Here is a 13,987-nt window from a genome sequence, read left to right on the forward strand (position 1 = left end):
TGACTAATATCCAGATGTCCAAAAGGCAGTACACAAACTCCTGACGTTCCATGTTGCTTGATGTGAGGCAATCTCAACACATGTAGGTTTCTATACGTCACAAAGTTGAATAGCTGTCTTTCTTATAATGTATACGTCTACCTTCACAAACTCCGACAGTTATATATTGAACCAACCAGAATAATTACGTCAACAGCTATTCTGAATGCCAGGTTTCTTTCACAGCAATGATGTGTGGATGTAGGAATTGCTGGTGCAGTTTCCCTGAGGACCCTGTCTTTAGTGTTGAAGCAGACTGACTGCTCTTGCAAAGGCACTCTACTCTGTAGCCACCTGGAGCGGCACTTGTCAATGTTAACCTTCTTTCACGAAAAATGAAACACTTGGCCCAAGGGAATGGAGTGAACATTAATTGCATCTGTGGCAGAAGTCAGAGCAAGAGAACAGATTTTTCCACCTTCCTTCTAAAATGCACGGTACAAATGCATGCGGAAAGGGCTCATGTCCTACACACAGGACACAGCAGTCACGCTGGCCTGATTATATCATGGTGCATGCAGAGGCCTGACGTCCGTGAGACCTGCATTGAGTCTGGCAGACAGGCTGGTGAGTGCTCGTGGACTGGATAGGCAGCTCAACCGCAGTGAAATATTAAATCTGATTGCCCGCAGTGCACTGTCAACTATAAACCTGCATGTGCATTTGGGGGAAACACGGTGCACAGGGGTTCAGTATGGGCAAAGCAAGGGACCTACAAACGAGCTTACTGTAACTGCAAGCTGTGGTAGCACACTTATGCATTTTACAAGGGTCCAATAAAAAACACTCTGTTCCACTTCAGTACAGAACACAGATTCACCTCACTATACCTGTATTTACAAGCATCTTTATGTCATAAAGCTGCATCGCTGAGTTACACTGAAATATCTCATGCAATATCTTGATTCAATGCTGTCATGTGAGGCTCAAAGGCTTCAGCTCTTCAGGTTAAAGGTCACTGCTGGTAGCTGGTAAAAACATTTAAACACCCAGTGGATATGAGGTCTGAAATGTTTGTTAAACCAGAGCAGGAAAGTATGTTTACTATACCACAGTGTGACATAGCTTGCAACCTGCTGGCTCAAATCCCACATGGACCACTGCCATGGCACCCTTGAGTCCTTAACCTGAATTGCATCAGTAAATATCCAGCTGTATACAGTTAAAAATGCTATGATAGCTGCCCTGGATAGCTGCAAAATAAATACACTCTAATAATTACTGTGCATGTAAAATTAAGGTACAAAGATTTAGCTTTTGCATTAATTCCTTTTCCAGGCAACAGCCTATTTGAGACCACATAGGTGCCTGCTGAAGTGTTCTTGCAATATTCTGACTCTCATTGTGAGATACATCTGGGGAAAAACTGTGGAGTTGTGTCAGAACGGAAACGGCCCCACAAAACATCCCCATGTCAACAGTTTGTGAATGTTTTACAATTAATAATCAATTACAGCAAAGCCAACTGAGGTGAACATAAGCCATGCCTTCATCCCTGCCCAATAAAACATAGCTCAGGGCAGGAAATATAGATCTAGTACTACAGGACAGACTCACACAAACTTCCTCCTGCTCACCGTAGCAAAGGAGACCACCTAACATGGAACATATTCAGTTCACAGGACTAAGAGATGGGTCATCTGATAGAAAACTATTTCAACTATCCAAAACATCCCATCACCACCCCCCACTGGCCAGTCAATACCATTCCAGGCCAACCCACAGCACAGAATATTCACTTCATTAAGCCCAATGACTGTGTGACTGTGTAGCTGCCGGTCATGCTAAAGCCAGCACAGTGGGCGTCCTTCCGGGTGCCTGAGGGTCCTAACCGGGGAGCAGAGCCTGCCACCTTTCCTCATTCTGCACCAGCCGAAAACAAAGCCATCCCCCACTCTCCAAACAGGGAAAGCGATTGCCAAGTCTGAGTAAAGGCTCTCAACAAGATGAACGGGAGGAGATCTGAAAACGGACAACCACGCATGGATCCGTTCCCCAGTTTCTGAGATCCATTTAGCGCTGTCAAAGCAGCTTGAGGAGGGGAGTGATCAGAGCAGCGAGCTGGGGTCTGTCCAAACCACAGCCTGTTAAAGACGCATCCTGTTCTGACCCACGGCAGGATTGGCATCTGACTCATGTTTCAGAGGAGCTGCGCACCGCTCCCCAAAGCTGTGTGGTTGTAGTGCATTAGCTCCTAGGGCAAACTGGCTGGAGACTATGGATAATGTGAGGCAACAGGCATTATTAGTCACATCTGTAAAAGTGTTTGTGCATCCGCTGTGCTGCCGTCATATGAAGGGTTTTTTTTTCAAGGTATTTTTTTTAGGTGGTCTGTAGTGTGACGGTTAGGAAGACAGGAGAGGGGGAAGGTCAGAGCATATGTATGTGTAGGTGTGTGTGTGTGTGTGTGTGTGTGTGTGTGTGTGTGTCTGGGCTGACTGAATGTTGAATGTGTGTGTCACATTCCTCAGAGCCCAGCTCAGCCATGAAAAACTGCTCCGTCCTGCCGGGCACCTCTGGCCTCTCCCCTCCCGGGCTCTGTCGCCCCGCACGCTCTGTGCATCTATCACTTCCACAGGTACGCTAACCTCGGCCATGGGCAACTGGGAAAATATGACCTGCTACCCTTCAGCAGGCGGAGACTAAAACAAAAGAAGCCGGGTCTTAAATTTAGAACATTGCTTATGAAAAGACAATAAATGAGACCTGATTTTGACATCTCCATAGCCAAATATAAAATATGAAAGCTGGTCATTTCCTGCAACTCTGATCCTGTTTTCTCTTTGCATGGTTTCCGTGATGACCAGGGTCTCTGGGTCAGTCGGGCCATCAGTGTCTGATGCACCACTGTAATGTCTCACACTGTGATGACCTGACAGCAGTGGGGCGTCCCAGGTGAAAGCACAGTTGAGAAGAGGTGTCCTACCTCCAGGTATGGGACGGGGGTAACAGCAGGAAGAGGGTACTCCTTTAGTAGGCGCTCCTCGTCCAGGAACTTCCCAGCTTTCCCGTTGTAGGCCGGCTGGAAGAGCCCATAGTTGAGCACGTCTTTCAGGCTCTGATTCAGAGTACATAGGATGCGCTGCTTAGAGGACCAGATGGGGGCTTCGATGTTGAACTTCATGCATTTCTGAGGGAGAGAAAAAGAAAAACAGCAAGGGAGACGGTCAATATCAGTCATGTGACTAACCACGTCCAAAATGTGACACTGTACTCACAGATAAATATTCACAGATGAATACTCACAGACCACCACCGATCTGCTTACTCAACCTGTAAACTTCTGTTTCTATCTATGTGAGGCGTTGGAGGTGGGGGTCCAAGCATACAACCTGATTTAAGACAGAGGCGTGCGTGCCTTGTGAAGTGCTCTCCCTGAAGGGCACTCTTTATCTGGACTCGGGCGGCCGCGTGCGGTGAGCACTTGTGAGTTTACAGCGCGTGAGCGTTCGGCCTTGTTTGTGCCTGGGTGCATTTCCCGCTCTTTGCCTGTAAAGCACTTGCACACAGCAACCACATTGTGGAGCCTGTGCTACAACATTCCGCACAACAGAAAACATTCCCATCCCTATTAGCGCATAACCAATGCGCAGTAAAAGCCATGGCTCTTCCTGTCTCTCCCACCCTTGGAAAGTAGCTTATTCTTTAAAACACATGCTCTATAGAAAGCTGCTTTAGAACCTGCTTCTTTGCCTTTTTATTGACTGCCGTAGGACAGTACGAATTCCAACCATGCAAATGACAGATCAAATGAAACTTTGAATGAAGATCCTAGCTTTGCAACAGAGGGAAGAGAGCACAGAAATCTCACAAGAAAGAAATAAAGAAATATGTTTTTCACAATTTATATCTTAAAGAAATGAAGGGAAATATGCCCAGGAGTTTCTTTAAGAAAAAATTTGGCAGACAAGAAAGTGTTGCCAAAACTTCAAAGAGAAATATTTCTGGAATTCCCTTTTGTAAAGTATGAAAAATGTAAGCTTCTCATAGTTTTAATCACACAACACCATTGCATTCATTCATACATAATTTAATCTTAACTTTTTTGATTTATTTATTCCCAGAATCATGTGTGAAACGCAACAAAATCCAATCAGCCGAGAGCTGCTTAGTGATACCAGTCCGTCTCGCTTAGATAACAGCTTTTTAAGGAGCTTTAAATGGAATTCTCAATTCCAACAAACAAAACAATGAAATAAAACTCCATTAATACACATTATCCACCATTATGTCTATAATTCAGATTAAATCATAACATTATCCAATTTGCCGATCATGAAAAAAAGAAAAGCCTTCAACAACAAGAGAGCTGAGACAATCAGGGAACAGGCCAATGTCTTGCCTCAGTCATAGCCTGTGCCAACGGATGGCTGTTGGGCCAAGGTAACAAGTTTTACTCAGTAAAACATTCGAGTCATTCAGTGTGCAACACGCTCTAACCTGTCGTAGGTACTAAAGGTTTTTAAAGGAACGGAAAGATATTGCAGAACACAGGATGTGACTATGTCTTCTTCCTGTTCTCCAGAATGACCTTTACTTTACTCATTTTGTGAGCCAACACCCGTGTCAATGCTAACAGCATACTTGCTATGTTATGCATACAATTTACACAACAGGATATTTACTGAAGCAATTCAGGTTAAGCACTTTGCTCGAGGTTACAATGGCAGTGCCCCACTTGGATTTGAGCCTGCAGCCTTTGTGTTACGCTGTGCTGGTCTCATCCAAACTAATGGAGTGCAATAACAGCAAAGTTGGGTCGAATTCCATTTTAATTTAGTCAATTCAGGAATCAACCAAACATTCAAACCATTACTTGAAGAATCTTCACAGAATATTTTGGATGATTATCAATTCATGACATGAATTTATGAACATTTCCTGAACTGACTGAATTGAAATGGACATGACTCCTCATTTGTAGAATGACAGTGTATAAGACATACACCCTGATAAAGAGTCAGGTCCTGTGTGTGAAGGGGGACTCTATGTTAGTAATGACACTTGAATGTTTTAGCTAATCAATAACTTAATCAACACATAAGCTCTGAGGGCAGGGCTGACCTCATAAAAGACTTTCGGGAGGAGGAGAAAAAGTCATTTTGCAGCCTGTCGTTGCTCCCCCGGACCGAAGCACATCCTAAACAATAGGGGACAGGGAGCCCGGAGTGGAACTTAAATCATTCTTTGTAAGGGATGCGGTCTGAATGAACCACTGGTCCTGGCTGATAAAAGGAAAGCAATTACCACGCCGGCGCTGCGATGGGCGCGGCGTTAAACAATGAGACTGACCCTGAGTGATTCCTCCTGAATGGAGCCGCGAGTATGACTGTGTCTTAATCATTCCCGGCCGTGACAGCCGGGCCCTGCCTCTCCCCCTAGTGCAGGTGGGCCACTTTGCCCTTACGGAGAGGGGCCTCATTCCCGATTCAGTGCCCGTGTGCGGTGCCCTGATGGAAGGGCACGTATCGGGGAGCTGGCAGGCTGGGATCTGGCCTTTGAATCCAGCCCTGAAGTGAGGCGCTCAATCTAAAATGCATCAGCACAATATCCAGCTGTAGTAATAACATGATAACCTACACAAGCCATGTGAGGTGAGTGTCCTTGCTGATCCCGGCTAAGCATACACACAATGCAGCGTAAAGGACGAACCGCCAGGCATTTTCGAAACTTTCCAGCAGCACACACGTAAGTCTGCAAGTTTAAAGTTTAAATAACACAAACCAAGCTTCTTTGTCATTAATGAAAAACACTATTGATGTGTCAGTACCTCACAGGGTCTTTCAGGTGCTAGTGCAGACACTGACACTCCCGTTTCAGACATCACAGTCCTGATACGACCCTGCTACGCCGCAGTATAATGACAAGGACCGCATCAGATCGCATTTCACATTATGTGAAAATAACGGCAGCAGATCCCAACGGAGCCCCACTGCACGGCACAGGAGAGATTCTTTGAGGGCACTTTGAAGTGGAGGAGGAGAGTGGGACGGGGGCGAGCCCCGCGCCGTAAGGCCCGCGTGGAGCAACACCCACTGTTTTTCATGAAACAATTAGCACGCCAGCGTCACCCCGGGCTCCCTTCCCGACGTTTCAAAGAGGCGCCGTTCGTCATTAAGAACCAAAAGCTCCGTGGAGGAGGCTGGAGTGGGTTGATGAGCAGCTTGATGAGAGATTTCCTTCCCGTCTAGAGAGGGTATGAAGACCAAGGCAAGTCACAAAGCACTTACTGCTCGTGTTATAGGTATTACAAGTGCAGGTCACAGAACACCTATTCCAGAACTCATTAAAAACTGACAGACCATCCTCAGGCTCCCATTACGGGGGGGGTGGGCCGTGTCGATAATCATCCTTTCCTTGTTGACTTTTTTCCTCTGCGGCTCGTTTCGTGGACGCGACTTCTGCGCAGTTTTTCCCCGAGGCGCGTTTCATGGACACGACGTCAGGGCAGATTCCTGTCTCACATGCGGAATCATGTCTAGTTACATTCATAAAGAGGTGAAATATTGCTCAATTACTCTTCGGTGCGCTGGGCTCAGGCACTCAGACCCGGGATGAGCTTTATGTCTCACCCCAGCTGACATCAATCGTGTTAGTCAACAGAATGGGAGCAGCTCAAGGGGCAGTACACACCCATATGATAGGCAATAGCCAAGCTCAGTCACTAACATGCACACACATGCACATATGCACAAATGCACATACACGTACACACACACACACACACACACACACATACACATACACACACACACTCACACACACACACACACACACACACACACACACACACACACACACTCACACATACACACACACACACACACACACACACTCACACGCACACAGACACACACACACGCCTTCACACACACACACACACACACACACACACACACACACACACACACACACATACACACACACACTCACACGCACACAGACGCACACACACACACACGTCTTCACACACACACATCAAATTTCACAGGTCCACAAAACCACACCTACAGACCCAAATTGTGTTTGTTTGCTCACCTGATTTTACTGGTTAAGGTTCTTGTTAACATTTGCAAAAAAAAAAGAATCATTAAATTTAAACTGATGTGATTACTGCACTTACAAAAGTAGAGCGACAGATCATCTAACCCAACTGCAGAACTGTAATTTACACTGCTCTCGGCTGAGATCCCGGAGCTCAGCGGCCGGCAGTCAGCTCCAATGTCCTCTGCGGCAGCTCAGGCGTTTCGCCGACTCCTCTCTGCGCTCAGAGAAAGCGATAACCTGCTATGGCTGGATCAATTCAAAGGGAGCTTGAGTTATGCTCATTTGGCAATTCTCATTAAATAAATTCCCACAACGGCGAGGGGCTCCGGCAAGATTACTTATTTCTCCTAACAATGAGTGTGTTTGTGTCCGTCTGTGCGTGTGTATCCCTGCAGGGGGAGTATTTAGAACTCAGAGCAGATTCCCCCAGTGAGAAATGCAAGGGGACTGTCAGAGCCAGTGTGGGTAATTTATTATCTTTGGACATCTCCTTTCTGTGGTGACACTCCCCTACACAGAGCCCAGCCGGCAGAGAGCTCAGTCTAATGGAAAAGTAATATGAAATTAAAGGAATACATATTAAAGCATGGCAAACTATAAACCCCAGGCATGTGTTACTGCTTGTCAAATACAGATAGTCTGCACTACAAGATATATCAGTTATTGTCAATTTATTTTGTCACATATAGCAGAATGTACTTAAAAACGTAAGATTACAGTATTTTCTATGCATGCACAAAATGACAAGAAAAGAATAATAACTGATATATTTGCCAATATAAGCTGTATTTTGACAAATATTGCAGTCATATTACTATGTTTTCTTGCAAAGGCTGCATGAAGTAAAGAACACAGATGGAGCACACTTCTCTCTGTAGACCACACTGTCTCCTCTTTCTACTGTAATTGCTGTCAATCACTCAATGGCCCCTCTCTATCCACAAACCTTTGTGAATCCTCAATTTTCAATCAGTTATTGGTTACCCTTTACCCTGGCAAACATGTACCCACAAACTGTGAAGGGTAATTATTTGCCAAAATACAAAAATGAAAAATGACCACCAGGAATGGAAAATCAAAGAAAGAAATGCAAAAATCATAAAGCAGACCAATGGTTGACTGTGAGCAAAAAAGAAAGTAAAATGTGAAAAGAAACCAGAAGAATTGTTTATTTTTTTTTTCATTTTATTTTCCATGGAATAATTACCTCCTCTGCTTTCATTTATTGTCCTTCACTGAAACTGTTTTTACATTTTGTTTTTATTTAACTGAGCTAATGTCACTTTAATTTGCTCACGTTCTGATTTTAAGTTTACATTCCTGTTCCTGAATTGTTAGATCTTTCTCACATTCAACCACAAGTTGAAGTGTTTAGTCATAAATATGACTTAATCCATAATAGACATTGTCTTGCTGCTTGAAATAACCAGCTCTCTGTAAGTACTATTCTGTCAAATTTTCAGAGGTGCTGAAAAGAACATTGTCATAATTAGTTTCATTACAAAGACAAACAAGCCACCAGTATTACTGCAAGTTAGCTCCATCAGCCAGTGTCAGTACATTCTGAAGGCCAGAGCCGTGCAGGGAAATATACGCAGAAAGTAATTATGTAATGTTAATAAGTCATAATTACGAGAATGTATCTCCTCACTCTCACATATATCCTCAAAATTATGACTGGGTGTGACATGACAGTGAAGGGCTACTTCCCCATAATGCTGACTTAGCATCTCATAATTGTGAAGTACTATGTCATCATATATATATAAGAATACCACTGCAGTGACTTGGAACAATGGAATAATTACGAGGTAACCTCACATCATAGCAGCATCAGAGATGCTACTTTTCCAGGCCAAAAAGCTGTTCCCATATCAGCAGCTTGTTCATTGCATGTTCCTTGCCTCAAACATCTGAACACATCTGGCTCCTAAAAGAGAGAGTAATTAGCATGTCCCATGCCCACTCTGAAAGCCCACCTGATATCCACCTTGATAAATTACTTGTCCACCTGTGGCTGAGAATGAAGAGAAGGTGTAGAAATCCAGGAATAGTCAATAACATGTCACATGTGCCAATGGTCTGCTAATGTAATAAATGAAAATGGAGGAAACCATGGAGAACCAGATAGGAGAATTGTGTTCATTTCAAATTCCTCAATGAACTTTTTTTTGGCATAACCTGTCCTTCACAAAGGGGAAGGACCCCTACATTTTCCTGCACATTTCCTCCCAAACTGTGCCAGAGTGAAGGTTTGGCTGTAAACCATGGATGAAAGTGGCCCTCCCAATGCATCAACGTTTGAGCCATTTCAGGTTTCAGCTGAAGTAGGTTTGGGATCTGACTGGAAGCTGCCTGTGCCAAATACATTTACCTGCTGCTGGTAGGACCCAGAATGGCTCAAACCCGCACATACCGGCAGGGCCATTTCCACCCCATGTGAACACCTCCCTGAGGTACACGCCTGTGGAGGCATATCAGGAGGTTTTGACATGTTGAAGGACAGGACAGTATTCAAAATATTAAACACGTGGCTTATTCAGTCTCGGGGCACGCGTACCCTTTCACCACAGAGCTGATAAGAGCGGAGGCTCACAGAAGAATGTGCGCGGCTGTTCCGTATCGTTTCTCCTTCTCCCTGATGGGCCTCAGCTCAGACACGCGTACGACCATCTGCGGGCGGCCCCCGGGGACCCAAGCGAGCGGCTGAGCAGGAGAGTGCTGGCGAGACAGTCCTCAGTGTCAAAGAACGGACCATCCTCACAAAGGAACTTCACAACCCGACAGCCAAAGACATCCCCCGCTTATATTTTACAATAAAAAAAGGACGGGAAAAGATGTGCCATTACACCCTTGAGAGGTTTTTATGGAGCGGCCAAATAGGAATGACAGTTTATTGACTGGATCTCAGGCCTCCTCTCTCTTCTTCGCGTGTATTCATTAGGCAAACAGGCAGGCTTTCACCACTCTGAGAAAGCTATACGCTCTCCACTTTAAAACCCACGTGAGAAGCGTCAGACAGAGGGTGTATATATCCTTATCGCAGAGTGAGAGCCCTTTACAGGAGCTGACACAAAGGGATCGCGCATTAAAGGTGACGAGGATGGGAAATTGAGCCGTTTAGTATGGTTACAAATGTCCCTCGATTTATATGGGCTCTATAGTAACTGAAATGCAGTCACATTCCTGCCACTGCCGCCGTGGCATGCTTGGTCTCTGGAAGATAGCTGATTTCTGTTTGGAGCCCTGACAACATGAACAGATGTGGAATTAAAATGAGATCCACTGTGGAATAAAAAACATATCAATTATGCTCAGTCTGCATTTCTGCTGCGTTGCATGTGCGCTTTTACTGTGTCTATATATCTCTGTTTGTACTGTGTGTGTGCATGTGTGTGTGTGTGTGTGTGTGTGTATTCGTATGCGTGTGTGTGTGTTCGTGCGTGTGTGTGTACATCAGTGTGTTTGTATGTGTGTGTGTACATGCATGTGTGAGTATGTGTGTGTGCGTGTGTCCATGCAAGTGTGTGTTTATTAATATTTGCCTGAGTGAACTTACACATTGCTGTCCCTTGGCCCTTGTCCTGAGATGAGGGAAACAGGCTGGCTACACAGCTCACAAACAGCACACATTTCCCCCCTTCCAAAAAGGCACAGGCCTTGCATAACTGGCATAATCAGCTGTGTCCAAATGCACTCTGGTCACTGGCTGTGCATGACCGATTCCCCACATTAAAACCCGGGACCCGCCAAGCCACGGTGGCTGCATTTCGTTGAGCTCTTTGATGTTTCATCATGGCTACGGCTGAACCCAGCATGCAAGTGTTCACATCGGACTTTTAATCAAATGGGTTTCTAAGCAAGGAATGTGCATTAAGCAATGCCATTACATGCATCTTTAATGGACTGTAGCCACAGAAGGATCATTTATAATTCCAATACACAGTGCCTGAAACTTAGATGTAGTTATTCATAAAGAGGTTTCAAGATTAAAAGGTAGAGGATAACTTAGCAATGAAAATTCAATCAAGTGTAATTTCTTGGTCATATTTTATTTCAGGGGAGTATTCAGACCATGGAAAGCCAATTGATAAATACAATATTTTTCATTACTGAAATCCTGAACTATTTAAAAAAAAGTAAACAGACAATAACTGCGTAGTAGATGGGGAAAAGGCTGCCAGCTATACAAATAGAAGTTCCTTTTCAATTTTTGTCTCTAAAAATAGTTTTCAGAGGTCATTTTTAATTATGATTAAGAAGGTAAAGATGCTATTTTCTACAATTTTCTACAATGTACCTATGTTCTCCCCAAGCCAATAAATGAAAGTGTGACCCACCTCCTTCCAAACAGGCTCATTTACTACACAATCTCACCAGCTTCTCAAACACGTCAGCCACAGCGCACTGCACCCCTGCCAAAAAGGTATGGTCAGACTGCGATGACAAGGGCACACTGATTCAGTTACAAGCCCTGATGGGAAGTTTGTGAACATGGTGGTAGACGGAGAATATTGATCCCCCCCCCCAAAAAAAAAACACTGGAACTGGCTCCATCGCTATAACAGAGACCGCATGGAATGCAGAATGCGGCCTTCGATCGTCTCAGCAGACCTTCTAAAGCTTCTCAGTGATGTGGGCCACTGCCAGGCTGCGTAACGGCAGGGCTGAAATGGATGGGCAAGGAGGTGAACCTTTGCCGTGGAATCTGTCATCATGTTATTGCTCAGTAATCATGTGACGGGAGGGCAGAGGCCTCGAAACCTGCTGTCTGCAGAGACCCGGAGTCTTAACTTTCAATGCTGACTGTGGGGAGCATCAAGGTCCACACGAAGCAGAGAGCATGTTAAATACTGATGCATATATACACACACACACAACCACACACACACACATGCACGGATGCAGGCACACACACTCTCTAGGATGAACTGAAAGGTGGAATTAGGGTATGGACAAGATGGCCCTCTTCAGAGGTGGAGCTTGCTAACGCTTTAAAGGAAGAGCAAAATACCATCAGCACTGTGCCAGAAATTAACAGACGGTCATCCACAATGCAATGAAGCAGTCATTATGTGTTATCTTATCTTATCTTATTGAAGCCAAAGGCGGGCCAACACGCTATTGATGTCTTGGAATGAAGACATGTTTTATTCATAACTACCCATTTCCTATGTGTTGTGGGGGAATAGTGTGTGTGTATTCCCAAAGGGCATGCACAGATAATAAATACATCCTAAGCTTACATCAGGACGGCTGCTTTGCTATTCTGATTTCATTTCAATCTTTGCCCCTGTATTAGCCTACAGAGTTGAAAGTATGTGGAATCGCACATTCAAGTAATTGCCAAAAACGGAGAGGGAGAGGAATTAAACCAAGCATGCAGCTGAACACATGAGCACAGAGGGGCTCTATGAACTGGAATTTTGGTATCCTCTCGCTGAATGAATCTGCTCTAGTTTCACCTCCTTGCAGTGAATACGAGACTGGAGCAGGGCAGGTAACAGGTGTTCTGGAAACAATCTGCAGGCCAAATGATTCCTCTATCCCTCCAGCACTACTTTCTCAGAAAGTGCTCAAATAGAAAGCTACAACTGCTATACATTCCCCACCACTCATGCTCATTATCTTAGTCAATGTATTCCAATGGTAAGGAATGTTTGTTAAGCATTGCTAACATCCAGCAAGAAGCTGGCACTAGTTTTGTGCAGACAATTGCACATATAAGTGATTTACATGCTGCAACTTCAAAATAAATGACAGGCCGAGTACACAACAGAACACAGGACTGTGGATTGCATTACAGTGTGTATACCCCAATGCCAAAGCCGCATTACTGCACTGCACAACAGCACATCTTATGCACTTAAGCATGTTGCGCAGTTTCAGCGGTGCTTAATATCTCCCTTACAGGCATCCACACCAATGGGTCTTTTTCTCTGTTCCACTACAGTCAGCGGTAATATCCATACTACCTCCACTTTCATCATGTGACTTCCTATGTTAGCCAATCAACTGCATTGTTTTTTTTTTGGTAACACTACCTAAAGAAAACTGCAGGAAACCTTTAAAACAGCTTTAAGCCAAGGGTTTCTAAGTTATCTGTCTGCCCAGATCCTCCAATTTAAAGACAATTACAGTGCAGAAGGGACCCTCCTCCAGGCAAAACATCTCTTCTGTTTGCTGAATGTTGTGGTGCACTTCTGTATAAAATGTTTGCCTACTGCATTCTGTGTTCTGTAATGTAAAATGTCAGGCTGCAGCATCCTAGTTTCACAGCGGTTAAAAAAACTGGCTCTATCGCTTTCTTTGATTTTTCTCTTCATTACCATCTCTTCATCTGATTGTTCTGGAGATGGCTATACGGCACTTTCAGCCATCACAGGGACTGCAGGAGGTCCATGCAACCCCGATTGGAAATTGCTTCTCGAAGATCTTTCCATCTCATTAACAAAATGAATTATTCTACATGCTGCTCTGCAACTTCCTAACTAACATTTTTTTTTTACTCCTCATTCACGTAAATGAGATCTGACAGCTCATTTCGGCAGCTGTGGATTAAATGCGTTCAAAACATAAATCTCAGAGAATATGCAAGCCACAGGGATCCCTTGGCTGAGGGTGCAAAATGGAAACGCGTTTTGCATATTTTGGCAAAAACTGGTCTGGCTCCAAACACTGAATCCACCAAACGCATACCTGACACATGACCAACGCCATAACCAAACTTTATATCTGATTCCATCAAAATAATAATACAGGAAAAAATCCCAGCAGATCAACAACACCATTCAGCATTGTTTTCTTTGCTGTGTTTTGTTTTCATTGCGATGCCGTTGTGAAATCCACAGAAATGGCTTGACCTTCCAATGTCAGCCAGGAGATGAGCGCCAGTAATCTG

General features: G+C 44.4%; 1 protein-coding gene across 1 annotated transcript in view; it reads right to left on the reverse strand.

Annotated features, from left to right (window-relative positions):
* Window positions 1-13,987, reverse strand: part of LOC118771975 (SH3 and multiple ankyrin repeat domains protein 3-like) — a 285,841-nt gene that overhangs the window by 190,085 nt on the left and 81,769 nt on the right. The window contains 1 exon segment of the mRNA XM_036520181.1: window positions 2,966-3,169. Coding sequence (XP_036376074.1) covers window positions 2,966-3,169 — 204 coding nt within the window.

Source organism: Megalops cyprinoides, chromosome 25 (assembly GCF_013368585.1).
Source record: "Megalops cyprinoides isolate fMegCyp1 chromosome 25, fMegCyp1.pri, whole genome shotgun sequence".
NCBI classification, from domain to species: Eukaryota; Metazoa; Chordata; class Actinopteri; order Elopiformes; family Megalopidae; genus Megalops; species Megalops cyprinoides.